At 32.5% G+C, this 25,871-nt stretch overlaps 1 protein-coding gene and 1 long non-coding RNA gene across 2 annotated transcripts in view; one reads left to right on the top strand and one right to left on the bottom strand.

Annotated features, from left to right (window-relative positions):
* Positions 1-25,871, top strand: part of LOC123670123 (eye-specific diacylglycerol kinase) — a 149,986-nt gene that overhangs the window by 116,705 nt on the left and 7,410 nt on the right. The window contains exons 7-16 of the mRNA XM_045603629.1: positions 3,926-4,015; positions 4,134-4,263; positions 4,350-4,656; positions 10,871-11,039; positions 16,311-16,527; positions 16,790-16,982; positions 17,182-17,284; positions 24,221-24,411; positions 24,985-25,082; positions 25,694-25,819. Coding sequence (XP_045459585.1) covers positions 3,926-4,015; positions 4,134-4,263; positions 4,350-4,656; positions 10,871-11,039; positions 16,311-16,527; positions 16,790-16,982; positions 17,182-17,284; positions 24,221-24,411; positions 24,985-25,082; positions 25,694-25,819 — 1,624 coding nt within the window. The remainder of the gene's footprint in view (positions 1-3,925; positions 4,016-4,133; positions 4,264-4,349; positions 4,657-10,870; positions 11,040-16,310; positions 16,528-16,789; positions 16,983-17,181; positions 17,285-24,220; positions 24,412-24,984; positions 25,083-25,693; positions 25,820-25,871) is intronic.
* On the bottom strand, positions 769-22,877 carry LOC123670125. The gene is made up of 3 exons (XR_006745874.1): positions 22,745-22,877; positions 21,950-21,951; positions 769-801 (listed from the first exon to the last, which is right to left on the bottom strand). It is a non-coding gene; the product is annotated as an uncharacterized LOC123670125 (long non-coding RNA).

Below are 25,871 nucleotides of genomic sequence, written 5' to 3' on the forward strand. Positions count from 1 at the left end.
GCTACAGCACCATAGACCACATCCATACTGTTCGGCAGATTATTCAAAAGACAGAAGAATATAGTCAGCAGCTGTGTATGGCATTCGTGAACTACGAGAAAGCCTGCGACTCTGTCGCCAATTCAGGCCGGCCTAAACGAGTCCTCCCGACGCGCGGTCTCTGTATGTTTAACAACCAAGTAAACTTTCTCGAAGTTGTACAGGATTATATTTACCGAGGCCATACTATCCAACTAGGCCGCAACAACTTCGAGAAGGAGGCCGATAGGAGGGTTCGGTTGGGCTGGGCGGCGTTTGGCAGGCTTCGTCAAGTCTTCACTTCGAAGATTCCGCAATGCTCGAAAACAAAAGTCTTCGAGCAATGCGTCCGGCCTGTGCTAACATCCGGGGCCGAGACATGGATACTGACGAAGGGACTGGTCCACAAGCGTCTCAAAGTAGTAAAGTCACTCAACGTGCAATTGAACAGGCTATGCGTGGGGTTTTTCTCAAAGATAGGATTAGAAATGAGACTATCCTCGAGAGAACGAAAGTAACCGACATAGCCCACAGAATTAGCAAGTTGAAGTGGCAGTGGGCTGGTTATCTGTGTCGCAGAACCGAAGGCCGTTGGAGCAGACGGGTCCTGGAGTGAAGACCGCGTCTTAGCAAACACAGTGTGGGACGTCTTCCGGCCCGTTGGACCGACGATCTACGTAAGATTGCCGGTGTAGGCTGGATGATGATTGCGGAAAACCGGGATGTCTAGCGCGAACTTAGGGAGACCTATGTCCAGCAGTGGACTGCAATAGGCTGAACTGACTGACTGACTGAATTTATGACTAGTAAAATATTCCTAACGATTCCATAATAATTGAAAACGTTGCAAAATAAATTAAATTTTATACAATATTACACCCAAATAAGTCCCGTATTATAGCATTGCGGCACTGAAATAATATTTTACTACAAATTCGTTTGCGACCTTCAAAATTAAAAGGTATTTTCGATTATGAAGCTCAAGAAGGCGATTCGCTTCGTAGTTAGACTGATTTCTGCCTAAAATTTTAAAGCTCAAAGGCGAGTTATGCCTCAATGAATATATTATTATTATTATTATTTTCACTATAAATCAATACAATAACGCATTCTCTATGTAAATTAAAAATAGACAATGATCGTTTCTAAAAAAATTACTTCTTATGGTTTAAACTAGCTGCTGCCCGCGACATCGTCTGCGTGAACGCTATACAGCACCAAAAATACCTACGATTATACATTTTAAAATAACATTCATTTGCCTGTTTCTTCTTTATTTCATATCTACAGAAAAATCTCATAGATGGCGCTGCTTTAAAATTGTCTTGTCTACTTATATTTATTTAATTATGTTTATCGGCTTAGTTACTTATATTGCGTGATTTTTATAGTGTGAAGCTAGCTTATATAGCATGCTTATTAACATAATAACAACAACATTCAAATATGCGTCGTTAGATTACACGTTGTTACAGAATACGTTGAGGAAATAAAGGTTTACTGCTCGTTCCCGGTAGGTGATAGCATGATAATATGTAGCCTATATGTTGACCCGACTTCTTAATAATATTCGTACCAAATTTGAAGTAAATCTATGCGGTACTTTTTGAGTTTATCCCGGACATACATACAGACAAACAGACAGACAAAAATTCTAAAAACTATATTTTTGGCTTCGGTAACGATTGTAGATCACACCCCAAGTATTCTTTACAAAAAATATTCAATGTACAGTTTTGACTTTCCTACCATTTTATTATATGTATAGATACGGTGCAATGACGCTGACTTTTATTACCACATTTGGATTTGTATATGTCATTAAACTTTTGAAACAAAAAAAGTAAAGTAAAAAAAAAGTAAAAAAGTAAATAATAAACAAAAGTAACATAACATAAGAAACTTATTTGTCAAAGGTTATCCCACTTCGCAATAAAATATTTACACGAGCAATTTTCTTTATTCTGATGTGCCAGAAAGATAAAGTACATACCCATCTATATTAAGTTTATCGAGTTTAAAACGCTACATGCGCAGTGTGATTTATTGATACTTCAATAGCTATAAATAAGTGAGCAGCTGTTTAGATCAATTTTAACTTACATTGTTGCCTGTTAAGGCATAGCTTTGTAAATTTGGTGTGACATAAGCTGTTTATGTTGTTTATTATTATTTTTAAGAAGAATTTTATTTTGAAGTAAGGGTAAACGCCACTTGATTTTTAAGACGTATGATCTTACATAAATAGTTTAGATTATTATTATGGTCATAAGTTAAATATGGAAACCACCTAAGTAATATCACTAAAATAGTCACATATATAAAACATAACGTTGTATAACTTCAAATCATAAATATTCTCGTAACTGCGTTATCCTGATGTATCCTGACACATAAATTCGCTACAGTAGCAAATCCTTTTACAAACGTTATTTAAATTTGACTAATAGTATAGAGATAACTTACATTTTAAGAAGCACTTTATTTTAAATGTGCTGTGTGGCTACGGCACTAAAGAATTTAGCCACCCCCTCTTCCCGTGGGTGTCGTAAGAGGCGACTAAGGGATAACAAGGTTCCACAACCACCTTGGAACTTAAGAAGCCGACCGATGGCGGGATAACCATCCAACTGCTGGCTTTGAAATACACAGGCCGAAGACGGGCAGCAGCGTCTTCGGTGCGACAAAGCCAGTACTGCGGTCACCAACCCGCCTGCCCAGCGTGGTGACTATGGGCAAAACACATGAGTTCACGTTATTTTTGGCGTAAACTTGTGGAGGCCTATGTCCAGCAGTGGACTGTATAGGCTGTAATGAATTATTTTAAATTGTAATCAAATAGTAATTACATAAATTATATCTACAGAACCTATATATAAAGCTCTTATAATATTATACGGTTATACGGTAAGCAACCTACACATATAAATTAATAAAAACAAGCGAACCCACAACCACCTCAGCAGAAAGCAGGGCCACCACAAAATGCACCAACGGGCTTGTCATTCATCTGACAGTTCATGTTATTATTTTACTAGCTGTACCCTGCGCGCGTTTTTGCGATTTTTTTTTTGTCGTACCAACTTAGAAACCTTTGTGGGCTCATGCATAACACTTTGATGAAGATCATGACATGATCAAATGCATAGTTTACGACTCAATCAAACGATCAAATGCATAGGACATACAGACAAACAATCATTTTTATATATAATTATACTTTTTTTCAATAACTAGTAACAAATATTCAACTACTTATTTTAAACCTTTAATAACGTGTATAAAATAAATTGTTTTCATCGGTAGTGTGTCTATTTAAGCTCATTAATTTTAATATATTGTATATGTCGGCTACACTTTGACATACAAACACATTTACGATAAAAGCGTATAAAGTTTTTTCTCTCTTACGAGTATAGTAGGCCATGTAATTACATATTTATTAATGTTTCACGCGAGCAAGTGGGCTGTCCACCCTTATAATGATTTGCATTTGCCTTGCATGAGACACGTAAAAATACTGTTCAGCACTCTGACGTGAAATTAAAATTTCATATTTAATGACATGTTAGTATGTATATCGTCGACATTTCCCCTTCCACATTATAAACGAACTGGACGATGCTTTACAAGGTCATTGAATATTTTGCATTATTGCCTATGTCTGTGGGCTTATTTTCCTTTAACGTAGATCCATTTAGTACCATGTATGTGCAGTTTTATAAAGACTTAATGCGAGGGACAGTGAGTATTCCCGCGTATATAAGTAGCAATTACGTAATTACGGTACAGGTATTGATTAATGATTTGGATCGATGCCGTCCTTTGTATTTTGTCTTAATTTTTGTGTTTGTATTAACCAGTATTTGTTTGCATGATGTGTTGCATGAATGTTTTGTTGCCACAGTCATTCCGGCGCAGATGCTGCAGCTGGTGCATGACACCTCAAAGATCTGTAGACAAGGCTATAGAATTAAACGATGAAATTAGCGATCGTGTGCGTATACATGCTACGTTGTTAACTAGCGCTATCTTTTTCGCTTCTTATTTTTCTTTTAAATCAAATTTAACACACTTTAACACTTTATTACAATACAATCTGTTTTACTTTCCAGTCACTCCAAGGAAAATTATCCTTTAGTTCGAAGGAAATTGTCGCATTGAGTTGTTCCTGGTGCAAGGATGCTTACCATAATAAAGAGAGTTGTTTTAATTTACAACGTATAGGTGAAGAATGCTCTTTAGGTACGCTAAACTTGCTTTATATTTTCAATTAGAATATAATAGATTTAACTAATTTTACTATGCGTTGATAATAAAAATCATTTTAGGAACACAATCGAACATAATTGTACCTCCATCATGGATAGTAAAGCTGCCAAGAAAAGGAAGCTTTAAGTCCTCTTTAAGGAAATCGCCAAAAAAGAAGAATACGGCTAAGAAAAAGGGAAAGGATTCTAAAAGTGAACAAAAGACTTTTGTAATTAAACCAATTCCAACTGCCAATGTGAAACCCGTACTTGTTTTTATTAATCCCAAGAGTGGAGGCAATCAAGGTGTGAGATTGCTACAGAAATTCCAATGGCTCCTTAATCCCAGACAAGTTTTCGATCTAACTCAAGGTGGTCCTGGACCAGGGTAATTATATTTTAAATTTTTATTTAAAAAAGGACGAAATAAAAAAATAAGTAATCTTAAATAAAAATTACACTAAGGATTAATTAAGTTTTTTTAGAAAAGTGTATTACGAATATTGTTTGACGGTTTTAGATTACCGGTTAGATTCGGAAATCGGCTTAGATTTATCTTTATTTCTGACATCATCAAAAAATAATAATAATTTAAACGGACTATTGCATACAATTAATTGTTTGATTCTTTTAGCTTTACAAAATCCAGAAAATAACCTAGTTTTTCCTAAATATATATAATGTACAAAAATTGTATACATTTTGTTGGATTTAATAATTTAAGTAAAGATGCTACGGAATAGATAATTCAAGAAATATAGCAAAAGAAGTATGTGGGACATATTTTCAAGGAAACAGATTATTATAAGATTGTATACATTTAATTTGAAATATTAAAAGAAAAGTGAATAAATACTTATCTATTCATTGAATTATGTACCTAAAGCATTTATACTAAAAATAAATCTAAATATTATTGAAAGTTTTAATTAAAAAATTTAACTTCTTTCTTCTCGTAGCATTTCTTTTAATTCACATTCCAACAGCTATATGTTAAGCAACACAAAATACATATATTATTAGTACAAAACAATCAAAACTTAGTATACCTTATGAAATACGATTCAATGGTGTAGGTACTGTAAAATTGAAACGAGTATGAAACAAAGGTGAAATGGTGCAATAGGGTATTATTCCACTATGTTTGAAAAAGTACTTCAAAATGTTGATTTTCCACGTGAACAAAGAGCCACAAAAAGAATATATTTCGGCAAAATAAACACGCTTTCATGCCATAAAATTAAATTACATTTTAAACCTTTTTTATATCCGCGAAAACGCCATCAGCCATTTTGGTGACGTAATATGGTTAATAACAAAAGTCGTATATGACGTATGTAAGACCGAACTCGTTCAATACGTCAAAAGTTCAATACATTATACATATACTCTTTGTCGTTCAACGTTAACGGCTACAAATATTTGGTGTTTTTATGTAAAATAATGAATTACAATTGCCATCGTTGGTGTGTAGTGTCTAGCTGTACAAATTCTAGCATTAACAAAAACAATTAAGTCTTAATTTAGCAGTAACATAAGGAATAAAATATAACCTAACACTTTCTAACATTATTTTCAATTCATATTCAAATTAGATATACCTACAAAAAAAAAAACAGTATAATAGAACAAGTAATACTTACAAAGATGTTTTGACATTCCGAAATCCAGCAGAACAGAAGTCTGGGTTACATACAAAGAACTTTACAACCATCATTGAATCAATTTTTGGCAGATTCGTACTATCTGCTTCTACAAAACCTTTTTACATTTTAATAAATAAATAGGTACAAATGAAATGCACTAACTAAAGAGCACAAGTATTACTCCTTGAAGTTAAAGTTGATAGATACGAGTATGTAGGTACCTAGCTGTTTACAGCTCTGACAGAACTTTGTTTTTGTTATTGCCCGTATGACGTCATACCATGGCGGGTCGTGTTTTAGGTCACGTGATATTCAGATTAAAATATACGACTTTTAATTTCAATATAATAAAACGATAATGTGCTTTTATGATTTCAAATCAGAATATTAAAGTGTATTTCTACATAAATTTTAATTTTTATCAAATTTTATAATTTATTTTTCACTACCGAAAGTACCCTATTGTATTTATTTTAACCAATAGACTTTTATTGATGAACGAAATGTTTTTGAAGAAAATATATCGGAATGCATTGGAACATCACCATCTGCTACACGTGTACATAAAAATTTTAAGTTTAATTCTCTACATTAATAAATGACGCACGAAAATCGTTTCATTATAGTAATATGACTTCAATGTCGGTATTCGCTTTAATAAGACGTTCTAATTTTTTCTTATGAGGCGGTGGATTCCTTTTTTGTTTACTTGTTTTATATAATACTTAAAATTACTCCTCCACACTCATAAATTGTCGCGTTATGTATTAAATATACTATACTACTTCAATTAATAGATTGTATTAACGAATATTTAGTTTTATTGATATAAACCTCTTTTGTTTTCAACGTTCAATGGTTATCAAAAGAAGATAAAATCAAACGTTTCAAACTGTGTTCGGCTTAGATAAAGCGAAGGTAAAGCTAATACTTGTGACTCAAAGTGCATTCGGATCGTTTCACAAAGACATGTTTTAGCTAAATGGCTGCAATCTCGCTTGCCAGGTGTGAAACAACCAAAAAGAATATTTTCGCACATCCTGGCATAACGTTAGCTCTTTAAAAAGCTAATTTCTTTTTAAATTTATTTTTTACCTGATGTACACAGTGCTCTGGTGTAATAGTGCATATAGTTGCCTAAGTTTGCGGGTTCTATTGCCATTCAGAATGGATATTTATATTTTTACAAATATTTTTTTCCGGTTTGGATGTCTGTCCTTGTAGGTTTTCCCACCATGCCTCAGAGAGGAAGTTAAGCCTTCGGTCCCGGTTGTTACGATAAATACCAGACCTTACTCATAGTAGAGAACATATCAGCCAACTCACAGTGGAACAGCGTGGTGGATTAATCTCCAATCCTATCTAACACGGAGAAAAAGGCCCAGAAGAAAGATGCTCAACAGTGGAATGTTACACGCTAAATCGTAGTGTATCGTCATAGGTCAGGCGTTTTTAGACTTGACACTCTTATATTTCGTTCGCTCGATGTAAAGTAAAAATATAAATATATGTATATGTATAGGTATGTATGTTAAAATGTTTATTTTGTCTTAAAAAGAAAATTTTATACGATCTTTCTAAAATGTGAATAAGTAAAAATTTAATATTCCATTAAATCATTTTCTTAACAAAGAGCAGTCTGCAAGAAGAATTGCAAGCAGCATTTGAAACTCAAAGAATCAAGAATACTTTAAAATGTTCTTACCTTGACCTCTTAAATATTATCGATTGCTGTCTCGTTTATCATAAATATTAGTTTGCACAAATTTATTCACTCTTATTACTATAATCAGAATAAATTAAACAATATTCTTCAGTTAAACAAAAACGCAAGTATACTATTTTAGGGCGGTAGCACTTTGGTGTTTTCAATTCTTTGAAAATAACTAAATGGCTATTAATAATTACTTATACTAAGTTATTCTGACTGGTTGTACATATATTACTTGTGTAAACTTTTTTGGCAAATCGACTACAATAGCAAATAAAATACTGTATTGTTCATAGGATCGTTTAATAAATACAGACAGATCTGTAAAAGGGTTGCTAGTGCTTGTATTCATTCTGTAAAATAATAATAAATTAACGTTCCTGTTATAAACTTTAATATTTGTTTTGAATAATTACGTAGACTAACTGTAACAAAACAAAGTTAGTTTCCCATTGTAGACTGTAGACACATTGCAAACTTTGCATACTTTATAAGTTTCTAAGTCCCGTATTATTACTAATATTAAGTACAAACTAACGCTTTATTAACGGCCTCGATCTTTGTTTATATGTAAATCATCTGCATATTATAGTACTTAGGTAATTATTACACTAATAAAGTCTCTAGAAAGTATCTAAAGATTAATATAAGTTAATTTAAAAGATAAACAGTATATTCATAATATTTATCAGTATTAATAGATAAAACATTTCTTTAATATGAAATAGACATGTCGGATACGTTAATGTTCAGCTCATTCTATGATTGGATAGCAATTGTTTTGAAACTCAACTCCATTGTAACAATTTTGCTGTCCATGCATCTTACAACAACTAACCATTTTAAACAATTTTTACGGCTGGAAGTATGAGCTTATAAAAGCATCCGTTTACATAATATAAAAGAAGTCGTCTTTATTGTAGTAATAGTAGACAATTAATCGATATGAAAATGAAATCGTACACTTATCGATACAAAAGTAATGTGACATAGATAGGATTTTGGGTTACAATTAGGTACGGTCCAAAGATATGGGTAGCAGAGGCACCATCAAGATCCGATTTAATGCATCACTTAGCTACAAAGCCTAACCGGAGTATTCAGATAGATACGATAGGTCGACTTCTTGTTATTCAAAGCTCGATGACATTTAAATATTGATCCTGGTGTACCTTTCGTATGATGTAAATATATACTTTGTGCTAATAAGTTATTTCTGGTTATTATTTGAGAGCTCATATTAAAATAATTTTTAAATAATTAACAAAAGGTAAACGTAGTATGTCAGTCAGTCAGTCAGTTTAGCCTATGGCAGTCCACTGCTGGACATAGGCTAAATATTGGACTAATAACTAAATACTAGACATAAACGTAGTATGATAAAACTTTAATTAATGCCGATGACTAACTTCTGTCGCTTTCAGTCTTTTAAAAATAAATAAAAATAGGTAAAAAAACTTTTTAAGTTAAACGGTTTTATGTTAAACATACATTGCAATGTTTAAGATAAATGTACTAAAAACCAAAAAATAATAAAATAGATACAGTCGTGGGAATTATAAACATATGCATAGACTAGACTAAAATAAAACCGTGGGGCACGTCAATTGTCTACAATCGTTGATTAAAATGTTTGTTTTGTAATGTTACACTATAATTAGGCAGTTGTTCAACCGACAAAGATGGACGTGTGATAAGTAGGGCTAGAATGTGGAAACAAGCTAGCAAGCTCGATTATAAGCGAGTTTTAGGGTTTCATAGTGGTGAGCGAGTAGTACTTTTATCATATGTTTTGTCGATTAAAGACAAACTACGAGCAGTGAAACGATTCCTCGCCAGCCAGCAGTGTGAATGTCCAACGATAAACTAGTTGAAACATCTCTTTTATTTACACGGAGTGTATAACTATTGGAATTTCCATGAGCAAGAAAATAGTAAGTAATTTCCTCACCGTCTGCGGGCCAACTGCCTATTTTAACGACGAATTAAACGATTCTTCTATCGCACATTAAGTCGATAATTTGTAGACAATTGACGTGCCCCACGGTTTTATTTTAGTCTAGTCTATGCATATGTTTATAATTCCCACGACTGTATCTATTTTATTATTTTTTGGTTTTTAGTACATTTATCTTAAACATTGCAATGTATGTTTAACATAAAACCGTTTAACTTAAAAAGTTTTTTTACCTATTTTTATTTTCTAGTTTTTAGTTTTTATTTCGCATTCTGTTTAATTCATTTAGTGCTTCATTATTGCAAGGCCCATCTTAAATATTGAGGTTGTATAGTGCACTGTATTCTTCTTGTCAAGCCCTTTTATTTGATACCCATATTGGTGGGATTGATAAAAAATTGTTATCAGACATTTGGTAGCGGCGGCCAGCTTAGATTTCAATTTTGCATAGTAAATTGTATTCTACTTGTTGGGACCTTTCATTTGATACCCATGTTGATGGGATTGATAAAACCTAAGTTATCCGCCATTTTGTAGAGGCCGCCATCTTGGATTTTAATTTTATATATTACATTGATTATACTAGTTGAGCACTTTCATTTGATACCCATATTGATGGGATCGATAAAACCTATGTTATCCGCCATTTTGTAGCGGCCGCCATCTTGTATTTCAATTTTTTATAGTATATTGTATTCTGCTTGTTGAGCCCTTTCATTTGATACCCATATTGATGGGATTGATAAAACCTACGTTATCCGCCATTTTGTAGCGGCCGCCATCTTGGATTTCAATTTTTTATAGTATATTGTATTCTGCTTGTTGAGCCCTTTCATTTGATACCCATATTGATGGGATTAATAAAACATGAATTATCCGCCATTTTGTAGCGGCGGCCCTCTTGAATTTATAATGATAATGAATAAACATAATTGTATTGTCACCAAAATCCAAAGTGTATACAAAATTTCAGATTAATCGGTTGACAGGAAGAGGGTGAAATTTGAATTACTAAATTTGACCCAAGAATAAATAATAAATAAAAAATAAAACAAACGGGGTGAGCTAAATAAAACCGTTTAAAAACACTGACTGTTACAAAATCTTAAGTAATGAAAGAATATCTTTATCAGCTTAAAGGCTGCTTGCACTAGCATAAGTAGTGGTGAAAATGTGGCAAAAAAATCGTGAAATAATAACAATTCATTTGATACGTGTCTGTATAACAGGTAAAACGAATTAAACCTTTAATGTGTTTGAAATATTTTGAAATATAACAATGTTTCAGGTTAGAAATGTTTCGGAAGGTGCACAATTTGCGAGTGTTGGCTTGTGGAGGCGATGGTACGGTGGGCTGGGTGCTAAGCGTACTTGACAAAATTGGTTCAAAACCTGCCGTAGGCGTCCTCCCACTGGGCACCGGGAACGATCTCGCGCGGGCACTCGGCTGGGGCGGGGTGAGTAATCTCTCAGAAGTATGTTATAAAACATAGAAATGTTAAAAATAGAACATATAACGGGTAATAAAGAAATATCACATCAAACAGAAATATCAGGTAACATCTTGGTTACGATTTTGACAGATTTTATTTTGTGATCATATCACATTCACATGTATCGATATAAGTTTGAACTTTATTGTCTTTAACTGAATGTAAAGAAATATGAATATGTTTTTGTAGACGTAATTAATTAGAAATTAAATTTTCCCTCTTTACATTGAATCGAGAGCAATCGCACCGCACAGTCTGGACAGTTCCAGGATTTCAGAGTCTTAGAATTCTCCGCGCTTAGATTAACACATCATATATGATAAGTTTTTTCCACAGCGAAATTGAGAACACGAAAAGACTTGACAATCCAATCATCGAGTGATATAAACTTGTTTGTGTTCATGTGTTGCGGGCATAGAGTATAATTATATTTTCTGCCATATCTATTGGGAGTGATTGGATACATGATTGACTCTTATTTTTTTAAAGATTTTTGTAATATTCAAATGGCATGATTTTCTAGTCGGAGCTTGTGTACTATATGGGTAGACTGGTAGAGATCTCTTATAGAGATAAGTTCGCCCTTGCCAACATTTTTATAAACATGATGTATAATTATGATTTTTAAGTGCAATAAAAATATATATTTACTTAAATTCTTCTACCTGTTTTGAATATTTTGAAAATGAAAATAACATTTTTATTCCTAAATCTGTAGTACGCTCAATTATAGATTACAACCTAAAAGCATTAATTCACAGCGATTGCAAATAATTGATAGTGAGACTGTCATTCTTTTGTTAACCGACTTCCAAAAAAGGAGGAGGTTCTCAATTCGACTGTATTTTTTTTTATATATGTTACATCAGAACTTTTGACTGGGTAGAGCGATTTCGACAAATTTTCTTTTAATAGAAAGGTAGTGTGTGCCAATTGGTCCCATTTAAATTTATTTGAGATCTAACAACTACTTTTCGAGCTATATCTAATAATGCGTTTTTACTTGACGCTTTTTTTCGTCGACCTACGTTGTATTATACCGCATAACTTTCTACTGGATGTACCGATTTTGATAATTCTTTTTTTGTTGGAAAGGAGATATTCCTAGTTTGGTACCATGATAAGAAAACTAGGATCTGATGATGGGATCCCAGAGAAATTGATGGAAATTCTTGAAAATCCGCAATAACTTTTTACTGGGTGTGCCGATTTTGATAATTATTTTTTTGTTGGGAAGAAGATATCCTTAGTTTAGTACCATGATAAGGAAACCAGGTTCTGATAATGGGATCCCAGAGAAATCGAGGGAACTTCTTGAAAATCCGCAATAACTTTTTACTGGGTGTACCGATTTTAATAATTTTTAATTTAATCGAAAGCTGATGTTTGTCATGTGGTCACATATAAATTTCATTGAGATCTGATAACTAATTTTTGAGTAATCTTTGATAACGCGCAGTTACTTGAGTATTTTTTCGTCGATCTACGTTGTATTACTCGTCGATGTAATTGAAGTCAGTTTTTTTTTTCGTTTTGTTTTAAGTAAGTTGACTAAATTACTTATCTGTTGAAGCGAATGTGGCATACATCCGTAATAATAACGTAAATAATATATCGCTTAAAATGATGTTATTTACAAATTGTTTAAGCTTTGCTGCAAAGTAAAATAGAAATATTACATTTTAAGGTAAAGATTATGCTTTTTTAAATAATTAAAACATATTAATTTATATGAAATTAAATCCTTGTAAAAGTCCTATAAATAAAACTGTAAATCGATCTATTAAAAGTCTACTACAAATGTCAAAACTAACTAGAAATTTTTACTAGATACTAACAAAATCTTGATTCGAAATAGATTTTCTTAACGCTACTAACGTCAGACATATTTTGATAACGATTCCATTTTACTGATGGAAATCATGATATATCAATGAACTTAAGAAACCTTACCCTGTGAAATAGAATGGGTTAAAATTAGTCTTCTGTTCAACCTGTATTACGTCAAAGCCCTTTACAGAAACACACCTTCTAGGTACCCTTTAACCTTTGTTGTCTAAAACGACGTACGTCAGTAACAGCGTTGTGCCGCTGCGCTGTAGCAATCTGTGATCTCGACCGTAGTAAACGTTAACTAAAGCTAAACCATATCGATAATCCAATAATTTCACGCTATATTCACGTCACTAGAAAACTTAACTTTCAAAAGTTTCTCCCTTAAAACTAGTATTTAAATAGGTACAAAGGACTGCAAAAACAATCCGATAATTTTATAATTCAATGAATTTTAGCCAGAATGCTTAATATGAACTTAGATTACTTTCTGGCTAAAGACTAGCAAATAAATTTATGATTCGATAGATATTTTTAAACGACGTGTCAAAAAACTATCTATTGACATATCGTTAATAAACTTTATTTGTATGATATTTATATATTACTAGCTGACCCCGCCAACGTTGTTTTGCCATATATGTACACGAAATTTCATGAGAATCAGTCAAGCCGTTTCGGCGGAGTCTAACTACAAACACCGCGACACGAGAATTTTATATATTAGATTTTTAGTAAATAATTATTTGTTAATGTATTACGAATATATATGAATGTAATTATTTTTATGTATATAAATAAATGTAAGTCTACGTTTATGTATATGTGAATACAATGACTTTAACAAAATTTAAATTTAAATTATTGCCTATTTAGCTTAGTATTTGAGTAGGAGTAGTTTTAAATATTTAAACATCAATTAAGGTTCTTGAGTACTCAAATAAAATTTAATATTTTCTAAAATAATCTAAGTTAAAAATTGTTCAGACTTTCTATTGTTGTCTAGTGTAAGTATATTTCTTTAAAAGAAATTTAAGAAAATATTTCACTTAGGAACAGACCTTTATTGAGTCTACCGCTACCATTATTATATTTTTGCATGTATGCACCAAGTAGAGGAGGTGTTGTAATTGCAAAAATTATCGATTTTGTAGATTTCAACGGAAATATCCATTTTGGTCATCCCCAAATATCTTCCTTACATAGTATTTTCATATTTTAATGTTCACACGGGGATTAACGCGAACAAAATTTTTTTAAGGTAAAATATATTACCTTGAGGCCTTGTGAACATTAAAATATAATAATGCAACGCGAAAGTTTAAAAGTTGTTATAGTATTTTCATAATTAATTTTATATTTAAACGTGCTTATATGAACATACATACCTACGTATATTTCTCGCATTAGTTTGCCGATAGTTTTAAAGTTATGCTTTTATGTATGTGCAATATAATAAATACAATATAGACAATATATATAATATAGATAATTTAACTGAGATAGGACACAGCAGGATATATCCTGCTCAAAATCTGGAGCAGCCCGACTGGGGAAGTACCTTGACTTTACAAAAGATCACAGACAAATAATACTGCTTTAGTTTTGCAGGCTGTAAGCTACTTATTGCTTACCAGCATGTGAGCCGTACGCTTGTTTGCCGACCTAGTAGTATAAAGAAAAAATTGAAAATTTAAATTTCACATATTATGTAGAGAATTTATTATTTATATGTAAATTAATTTTTATAGTTAAACGAAATAGGTACCTAACTCCACGCTATGTTTTAGTAACGTAAACTACTATTGAACTACAGACTGTGTATACCAGCGATACTTTGCAAAAGTACTTTAACGTTACGTACCTTATGTGTCAGAAGAAGCGAGTGACAGTTTTCAATTTATTCGGCTTTCGATACGATAAGAAATTTATTTCGAATAGACTATTTATAGATATCGGCCTTATCATTGGTTTCTCTTATTATCGATTCTCAGACAATGAAATATATCGTTTCAATATACTCAATATATTATATAACTGTTCTAAGTATTGTTTCTCAGTCTTTTAACGAAATCAAAATGGTCGTCTCTTCTTATTAGCCTTTTTATTTCCTTACCCCAATAGTACGGATACTAATTTGACTAAGTACGCTTTTTAAGCAAACTTACATAAGTAAGCATTATACTTACGAAATATGTTAATATAATATATTATTTATTAGGATAACAAAAATAAGTTAAAATAATTAAATAAATTATATTACAATAATTAGGTTGAAAATACGAGTAACCAACCATATCTGACATATTATTAATCAATTATTAAATATTGATTAAGGCGGATTTATATTTGATTGACGTGTCGTGTCAAGACGTGATGGCGAGCGTTTACATTATTATGTTGTGTTCTGATGCATCAGAACAATATTTTGAATCAATACAGTCGCAGCTCTTGAGAAGGTCAAACGTTTGAAATGTTGTCATCGGATTCTAATTCAAATTTTGAAGAAGATATTCAATTTTTAATGCTCTCAACTCTTTAAAAAAAAGAAAGAAAAGGAGATTTTGGATTCATCCAATAATAGACAAATATATTATATTGTTTATGTTTTATATTATAAATAACATTATATTGTCGTACAATTTCAATTAAGTCATCTCTTTTTAAGAGCCAAATAAACTATTATTTTACAATTTACGTAATTAAACAAGCGACACTGACGCTTCATAGCACAATACTGTTCACATTAATCTGACGTGTCGTGATGGCGCTGTTTCAACACCCCCCGCAATCCGCTTATCTGACGCGAACCGGGATCGTTTCTGATGCGATACATCAGAAGTCATCACGATATGACACAACACATCAATGTAAACGTTGTCATACAAAATGTATGGTACTGATTCTGCTGCTATGCGACACTACACGACACGTCAGGCAAATATAAATCCGCCTTTAGGCTAACAATTGCATGCGAGTATATTAAACTTTTGCAAGGGATAGATCACTGTGGAAAACACTTGAGTAGGCTTATGCCAAAGAGCAACACAATCACGAAATCGGTGTCCATACCATATAATAAAATTGAATTACGTTACTTTCAAAAAACAGTCATGTTTAGTATTAGTAAGTACATAAGTAAATATAAGATGAAAAGTACATTTATGATTGTTAATAAAGGCTTTTATTATTATTTTAAACTTTTACACGTTACATTACATAATTGTCAAATCGTGGTTATATTACAATTGTCTAGTATTTCTTTTGTCCCAACTTTACGAGAGCAAAACTTACGTCTGCTCGGTCAATGGATCGCACTTCCGTCAACAACAACACTATGATAAATCATCATAATCGTACATAAAACAATTGGCATGTCTTAAGTATTAATTTTATATACAGGGTTACGAAGATGAGCCAATATCTAAAATCTTAGCCCACATCGGCGAAAGCGACACCGTATTATTGGACCGATGGCAATTAAAAGTTGAGCCCAACGAGGCGGTGTCGGGGGAAGACACTAGTAACGCTAAGCCAGAACTGCCACTCAACGTCGTCAACAATTATTTTTCGTTTGGCGTTGATGCACATATTGCGCTTGAATTTCACGAAGCGAGAGGTAAATAACTTTAAATTGTAACTGTAAACAGCAGACAGCTCGCTTTTATCTAGTAGCTTAAGTGTTGACTTGGTAACTGAATTTAAAAATATTCCATTGACATAAAAGTTATTTTATTTCTAAGAATCTTACGAAAGTTTAAATTTTCTTTGAAATTATTTCTAAAATATGATTCACATTAGAATTAATGAATTGTAAATTTTTTAGTAGCCGTCGCGGTTTAAGAACTTTATTAATGATTAATGTGTTTTAATTTTTATAGAGGCGCATCCTGAGAAGTTTAACTCTCGGATCAGAAACAAGCTGTTTTACGGTACTGCGGGCGGAAAGGACCTGATGCAGCGGAAGTGGAAGGGATTGGCCGAATTCGTTACTATGGAATGTGACGGCAAAGATTTCACGCCAGTATTAAGGGAACATAAAGTGCATGCCATTGTATTCTTAAACATTCCAAGGTTAGAAAAAACAAATCTAAGCGAGATAGTGTTAAATTAGATGGACTCATGTATTTCCCTTAAAATTTGTTATAGAATAGAAACAATTGACTGCTATTTAGCAGATATGTACTAAAAAATTTTGTAATAATCATTGTACACTTCGCTGACTTCTTACAAAGTTTGTAATGAAAAATTTAGCAGAATTTTATTTTTGCAGCTATGGTGGTGGGACTCACCCCTGGAACAAGTCTGGAGGCACTGCTGAGCCCTCAACTGAAGATGGCCTCATAGAAGTAGTAGGATTAACAACATACCAATTGGTAAGTCTCTTTTAGTAGTTTGTGAATATCATATTATCAGGCAAATGCTTTCTCTCCAATGACGACATAATCTACCACGCTGAATGCTTCACTGTAAGTTACCAAAAAACATGTCTAAGAATTTCTTCTGAAAATGGTTCCGTTATATGACGTATTATGGCATTTTAAGCACGATATAGGTCTCATCTTTTTAAATAATATTATGTAATATAAATATTTTTAGACAATATTTAGAGATTTAAACATTACACGACAAATTGAATAAGTCGCCACAACTCTAACAATAGGATAGGAGTTTATTTAATAAATATTTTAATAATTTACTAGATTACATTATATATTAAAAAAGCCTTTTAGGGGTCACAGGGTTTAATACATATATGCAGTGAAATAATACTCAATGTAGTAAAAAGTACGTAGTAATATTAATTTTGGATAAAAACAATGTAATCAATAAAAGTACGTAAAACTTAATGTTCAAAAGAGGAAAAAGGCAAATGTCATTAATAATAGAAACGTTATATCGATGTTTATTTTGTGAAAATAATTATTGTTCCTTGAACTACATTTGTCAGCTTTTGTATAAAACAAAGTTGGTATAAAAGTCACTTGCAAAATAATAATTTAATGAAATTAGGTTATTGTATATGAATTATTGCTGTGTGGTTACGGCAGTAAGAATATAGCCACCCCTCTCTTCCCGTGGGTGTCGTAAGAGGTGACTAAGGGATAATACGGTTCCACTTCCACCTTCCTGCCCAGCGTGGTGACTATGAGCAAAACACATGAGTTCACGCCATTTTGTCGCGAACTTGTGGAGGCTTACGTCCAGTAGTGGACTGCGATAGGCTGAAATGATGATGATGATGATGATGATGATATGAATTAATCAAAAAATGTTTCAACTACGTTTATAGTTCTTATTTTGCACGTTTTTTATAACATCAACAAGTGATATGTTGTTGATATGTTAAATAATTCTGATATTCTTAAGTGGAAAATGTAACGTATGTAAGTTTTTGAACGTTTTAGTTTGTATATGGATAAGCTGTACCTTTTATCTCTAGTATATAGCAGTCGCTTCGAGAATTAATAAATTAATTACTTTCAAATGTTCCAGCTGTTTAATTAAATTTAACAAAACCAAATATTGTGTGTTTTTGAACATCACAAACGCAAACGCTAATTTTACTCCATATAGCAATTTATTTTGAAGTGTTTCTGCATAACTATTATTTTATTTGGTATTACGGATCCCATTATACGCAAATGAGGTTTCAATCCCTTTATTTGCATTTAATTGTAATTTATAGTATAACAAGTATATCATATCACCTGGCTTTTAAGGGTTTAATTAAAACAAAACATTTGTTCAAAAAAAATGTCAAGATTTTATTCTTTGGCAGTACCGAAGCGGTATATATAATAAAGGCATTTGAATTAAAAGGGAAAAAACTACATAAGCCGGAAATAATAGAAAAATTTTGCAATGCAATTTTACGTGATTATTGCATTGAATTTGATATGAAAAAATATTTTATGAACTATTAAAATTGTGAATTTTATATTATTTTAATAAATGCAGATTGACTACATAGTGTTGATTCTATAGAATTAAGTTAATAAGAAGTAGGGAAATACTATTTTAACCAACGTCTTGGCATAGATTTTATTCTTAAAATGTACCTATTAATTTATTGGTTTTTCAATTAACTTATTTAAATAAGTCTATAACTTTTTAAATTATCCTTTTCCTGTATCATTTTTATATTATTTTTGGGTAATTCGCCTTTATAAACTTATACTTAAGATACCAAAAGGAATAATAAATTGACAAAACACTAGAACCATCAATTTAATATATATGTATGTACCATACGTATTATTACCGAATGTAAATATAAATATGTATTACAATAGCTCGGGGAAAAAGTCTTTTCCTATATTGTAGTAAAATGTTGCAATAAAATCTTTTTGGTTGTATTGTTGGTTTTGATACCATGAAGCGGTGAAATTTTAAAAATGAAATAAAAAATATATTTTTCGATTTTACTGACAGTAATAAAAATATGAACTGGTTATTTAAATAAAAAATCACGAGTGCAAATATAAAAAAAAAAAAAAAAATCGACTTGGAGTCATGAGGATTTGAACCGTGGTCTTCTCAGTCGTTTCCGATTCGAAACAGGAATATAACGACATTTTCTAAAAATGAATCCTAGCTAGATGGATTTATCACCCCCGAAACCTTCTATATACTAAATTTCATGAAAATCGTTGGAGCAGTTTCCGGGAATCAGATTATGTATATATCTTGATATATATACAAGAATTGGTCGTTTAAAGACATTAGATATAGTGTACGTAAATAAATAGTTACGGAACACGGGTTCAACATACGGTCAACACAAGCCATTCGCTTGTCTATTCATTCGGTTATAATTCACCGAGAAAATAGTGATGTGGTTGCGTGCATTGTATTTATCGACATTCATTATTCTACATAGTCTACTACAAATCGCTCTCCAACAACTGCAAAAATTAGAATATTTGGATGCTTCGGAATTTTTCTCTGTTCTTAAATTATGAAACTATTTAATAACATGATCTTTGAAAAGTTGGTATTTTATTTGTTTATAAAGCTTATTGAGACTACTCAGAAACTGAGCTAATATTATTAATTAAATGTTGGTAATTTTAGTAACTTGTTATTGATTGTTCGTAATTTTGTACATTTCGAGTCTAACGTCCTACACACATACTTCAAGGGTGGCGTAGGTCACAGACTCACTAAAATTGAATAGGTCTAATATTAGTTAGGCAGCTAAGTATTGACTGTCTGTTCAATATGGGTCATAGTGCTTTTATAAACTTGGCCCCTTTAAGAGGAAGATGCTAAATACGATTGAACTAATTTTACAAGATCGAACTGACTCCGTTCGGTTTTGAAACGCATTAAAATTTTAGATTCAAATAATTTGGCTAGATCGATTACGTTTACGTTTAGGTCTGGACTCACCTTTTCCTGTATTTTTATTGGTACAATATACATATCTTGTACGCTTCTGCCTGTAATATCCCACTGCTGGGCATAGGCCTCTTTTCCCCATGTTGGAGAAGGATCAGACTTAACCCACCACGCTGCTCCAATGCGGGTTGGCGGGATATTTCCTACTAAGAGCAACGATCGCTATCAGGTATACATGGTAACAACCGGTACTAACGGCTTAACGTGCTCTCCGAGGCACGGTGAGGAGACCCACAAGGACTACACAAACACCAAGATCACAGTAAACATCTGTATGGCATTGGCCACAAATGTTTGTCATGTGCGGGGATAACCCGCAACCGCCATCGCAACAACCACAGTGCTGTGACCGTTGCGCCAACGCTTCGTCACATATAATGTAAATCTATATATAAAATTTCACAAGACGGACTAGACTGTCGATATCCAGGGAATTTTTTCTCATCACTAAGCTTTTCTAGTTTAACGAGAGGTCAAATCGTTAGTAAACACGTAAGAGTGCGATGAGTGCGTACCGATAACTGAACTACAAAATTGTGATGACTTTGGACAAAATACATATCAAAGATCAATACGGGCTCATCCGCACCATATTACCATTATTCTGATAGAGCAAGAAACGTTGGTACTTGTATTTTTTTATTTGACCTTTAAATATCATTACAGTTTTAAAATTATCATAAATATTTAATGTATATTTTTTCATATATTAATTGCAGGCGCTTTATATAAAATTGACGCCCCGTTGGCGCAACGGTCACAGCCATGGATTGTACCTGTGGCACTGGCGGTTGCGGGTTCGATTCCCGCACGTGACATTCATTTTTATTGGCCATAAAGGTGTTTGCTGTGGTTTTGGGTGTTTGTGCAGTCCCTGTGGGTCTCCCCACCGTCCCTCGGAGAGCACGTTAAGCCGTCGATTCCGGTTGTTATCATGTCCACCTGATAATGATCGTTACTCATAGTAGGGAATATATCCACCAACTTCCATTGGAGCAGCGTGGTGGATTAAGCTCTTATCCTTCTCCTACATGGGGAAAGGGACCTATGCCCAGTAGTGGGATATTACAGGCTAAAGCGTAATTGCATAAATATGGAAATCCTACGAAATACGTATATTTAAGATACAGTAGTTTAAAAGTTCTTGAACCAGTTTTAATATTTTCGAAATATTTTATATCCGATTTTTCTTATTTTATTTACTAAATTATACATTTAAAAAGTAAGTAAAAAGAAAACGAAATAGGTTCTGATATTGATTATCTTATAACTATTGCGGAGTAGTAGTAGTCACCCATACGCCTTCGGCCACTGCTCGATTTCCACTCACGGTAGATATTTGTATTTGTACGAATATTTGTATCTTGTTTAGGTGTTTGTCTTCCCTACCGTGTCTTGAGAGTATGAAATGCCGCCACTCGCCGGTGATTTCATTATTCACGGTAGGGAAATTATCCACCAACCCACTGTGGAGCTGCTAAGTCGATACCATTTCCCTTTTGAAAAAGAGGTTATAGTTCAATTACCTAATGTAAAGAAAACAAATTATTTAATTAATCCTGATACATAAAGACTACATGTTTCGAATAAACTATACATATAGTAACTTACATTAAATGATTGATTAACAAATAAACTTCTACATTTAAAAAGTACACAGACATCCAGACCGGGAGCGAGAATCAAACCCGCGACCGCCGGTCTGCAGATAATTAATGAAAAAAAAAAATACACATATAAAATCTATATTTTGGAACATTCTTATTTAGTAAACAAACCCCTGTCAATACGTAATTCACGTTGTTTCCGCACAAAAAGTATTTATCACTCACTTTCACTACACATTAGCTTACAGACATTTGTAAAACTCTATTTACTGTTTATTTCACTAAAAAGAAATATCAATTTATCATTTTAAACAAATAAAAATTATTAAAATACGAATTTCGAGAGTACAGATAATTAGTATTTTTGAATATAACATTTTAATATCTTTTTTAAAAGGTAAATAAGGTCATAAAAGTGGTCATAATATTTTTTTAGAGGTGAATGAGTATAAGTGAATGAACAGCATGAGCGATAAAATAGGCCGTGTTCTTTATCTATATTTAAAATTTTCGCGAATTATAATTTGTTAATAAGTTATAAAATAATGTTATCGTCAAGCGATTTGTTATTAAGTTTTATATATTGTTTTTTTTTTTTTTTATAGTGAGCGCAATAAAATGTTTACAAAATATTGCAAATGCCAATCCTTTATGGTAAAGTGTTCATTGTAAAGGTTTTATTTTATATTATGAATATTTCTGAATATCAATTTCACCCTGAACATTTTTAACGCTATCCCATATAATATTAAAGTATAGCACATAGCAATGGCATAAAAATTTACTGTAGTTCACTGGAAAATTTTGTGAGACTTAGGATGAGACAGGATTACCCAATGAGAGCTTCGTGTAGAACAATGTTATTGGTCCTTTTGTTTAGATGTCAGAGAGTGTGTCGCCAGCGCAAGGTTTTTTATTCATAGTAAATAGAAATAATGCGACAATAATACTAATAGGGTCGACTTTTTTTTCTAGACACAGGCCGCCCTATTGTGTTGTAAATTTTATTTGTGGCGTCTTTTTTAACCGACTTCCAAGAAAGGAGGAGGTTCTCAATTCGACTGTATTTTTTTTATGTATGTTACTTCAGAACTTTTGACTGGGTGGAGCGATTTCGGCAAATGTTCTTTTAATCGAAAGGTGGTGTGTGCCAATTGGTCCTATTTAAATTTATTTGAGATCTAACAACTACTTTTCAAGTTATATCTAATAATACGTTTTTACTTGACACTTTTTTCGTCGACCTACGTTGTATTATACCGCATAACTTTCTACTGGATGTACCGATTTTGATAATTCTTTTTTTGTTGGAAAGGGGATATCCCTAGTTTGGTAAACCAGGATCTGATGATGAGATCCCAGAGAAATCGAGGGAAACTCTCGAAAATCCGCAATAACTTTTTACTGGGTGTACCGATTTTGATAATTTTTAATTTAATCGAAAGCCGATGTTTATCATGTGGTCACATATAAATTTTATCGAGATCTGATAACTACTTTTTGAGTAATCTTTGATAACGCGTAGTTACTTGACTATTTTTTCGTCGATCTACGTTGTATTACTCTTCGATGTAACTGAAGTCGGTTTTTTTTCGTTTGCGAGCAAACACAATTATTTCTTTTATTACCGATCATTTTACATAAACGACATATAAATTTGCTGTCTCTTATACTCGATTAATATATTTTTTTTTTTCGTATTTCTGTAACTCTAATAATTCTTAGCATAAATATTTAATATGTTTAATTTGTTGTCGGGTTTTGAAATAATTTTAGCAATATGGTATCGTTAAAGATTTGAACATAAAATGAATTTTACCTTCGTCTATAGCTTATTAATATTGTTCATTCATTTGCTCTTGGTGTTACTTTACTAAACTTACAATATTACTCTATTGTCTGTGGTCGGAAGTACGCCATATTTGTTTACTAAATAAAACTGTTCCAAAAAAAATAGAATATAAATAATATATTTAAACTGGTGAACGTTAATCAAACTTTTTGGTAAATTCATATGCGTATGACTAACAGCAATTGTTTTTAAAATTAATTAATTTAATCACACTAATCGTATTGCAATTTAATTGCATTTACTTATATAACAAGCCTAATCGCAATAGATAATTAGATTATTAGATTACCTTTTATTACTAGCTGGCGTTTCGACAGAGTTGCTGTCCTAGTAATACCGTGTCACATCATCGCAAGGAAATACCTCATTTGAATAGTTCAAATAATACAAGAATATATATTTAATTGATTGTAACTTTCAACTAAATAATTTAAATATAATTTGATCAGCCTCTACTGCAAGCTGGTGGCCACGGAACCTGCATTACACAGTGCAAAACCGCCAAGATCGTAACGACAAAGGTTATACCGATGCAAGTTGATGGCGAAGCCTGCAGGCTCGCCCCTTCAGTGATAACTCTCTGCATACTGAACCAGGCCATCATGCTGGCTAAAAAGAAACCAGGCAGAGTTTTAGTGCCGTAAGTATTTATTTATTTACTTACTTATTTATTAATTTATTTATTCATTCCCACTGTTGAAACAGTACGTGAAAAATTTAATTCATAGCAAATATTTAAAAATATATACTTTTTTTGTACAACTGGGTTGGCAAACAAGCAAATAGCTCACCTGATGGTAGACGATTACCGTAGCTTTTAGATACCTCCAACACCAGAAGCATCGCAAGCGCGTTGCCGAACCTAAACCCAATCCCCCTAGGAACTCTGATGACCTTACTCACCACAGGAACATAACACTGTTTGAAAGCAGTGTTATTTAGCTATGATCATCTGTAAGGTCAAGCTACTTCCCCAGTCGGGTTACTCCAGATTTAGAGCAGGATATTTCCTGCTGTACCCTACCTCAGTTGAATCATTATTTAAACAGTTTAAATGATCAACAGTATGACAAAACAACATATTTTTATTTATGTTGTACGTCATTGTAAACTATTGTTTATTTTTTTATCGGTAATCTTCGTATTAAAGCATTAAATTTTATTTCTAACTAAAAAAAAAATTATGAGAACTAATTGAAATCAATTTTTTTAGCCAAGCAACACCTGATAAACTTACGCTCACCGTGAATCTTATAACGATGACCGACTACGAACGGCATCATTACGATAAAGAATTGTTAGCTAAAACAGGTAAATAATAAACTTCACATACTTCCAGAATAACAAGACACAGACCGCATTTTTATAAGACAGCAAAAAGTCACTAAGACCCAATCTTTTACCCTTTTTATCGACATCTCATTACATCGAACCCGCAGCTCCTAATTTACTCCCGCTTTTCCGCACCTGAGACGCTACGCAATAAGCAATTTAGAGTAAAGAGCAGTCTTATTGTGCTCCTATGCAAAAAGAAAAATATTTTAGGCCCTTCCAATATTTCCTTATACTTAATAAGTAAGTAATACGGTACACAATGTTTAGACTTTTTGTAAGTTTGTATTCAGTATTTGGTCTTTCGCGGTTTTTATAACTTTACTTGACACTTACTTATAGTCCCTGTAAGTCATAGTGTAGTGGCGTATAATCTTAATATTCTATTTAATCTTCTCCAATATTTGTGCATTCTATTGCAAAATTATATGAGTATCAGTACAAAAGATTTGTGGGTACTAATAAACAAATATTTTCTCAGTTTTAGTATATAGGTAGGTACAGAGTCATATACATGTATAAATCGTACGGACGGTATAGAAGAGTTATAAAGGGTATTTATGTTATGTAAAATATATTTTTCATTACAGCGGAGCGGATCGGTACTTTAGAAGTAAACCCGGCAACCGACTTGGAGCAAATGCGAACACTTATTCAAACCATGATCAAAGAATCTCATACATACTCAAACCTTGTGGATTGGTGGTTCGTCGATTGTAAGTACAAGAGCTACCTACGCGTAATTCCTAGTATTATTTATTCGTATGT

Source organism: Melitaea cinxia, chromosome 4 (genome assembly GCF_905220565.1).
Source record: "Melitaea cinxia chromosome 4, ilMelCinx1.1, whole genome shotgun sequence".
In the NCBI taxonomy this organism is placed as follows: Eukaryota; Metazoa; Arthropoda; class Insecta; order Lepidoptera; family Nymphalidae; genus Melitaea; species Melitaea cinxia.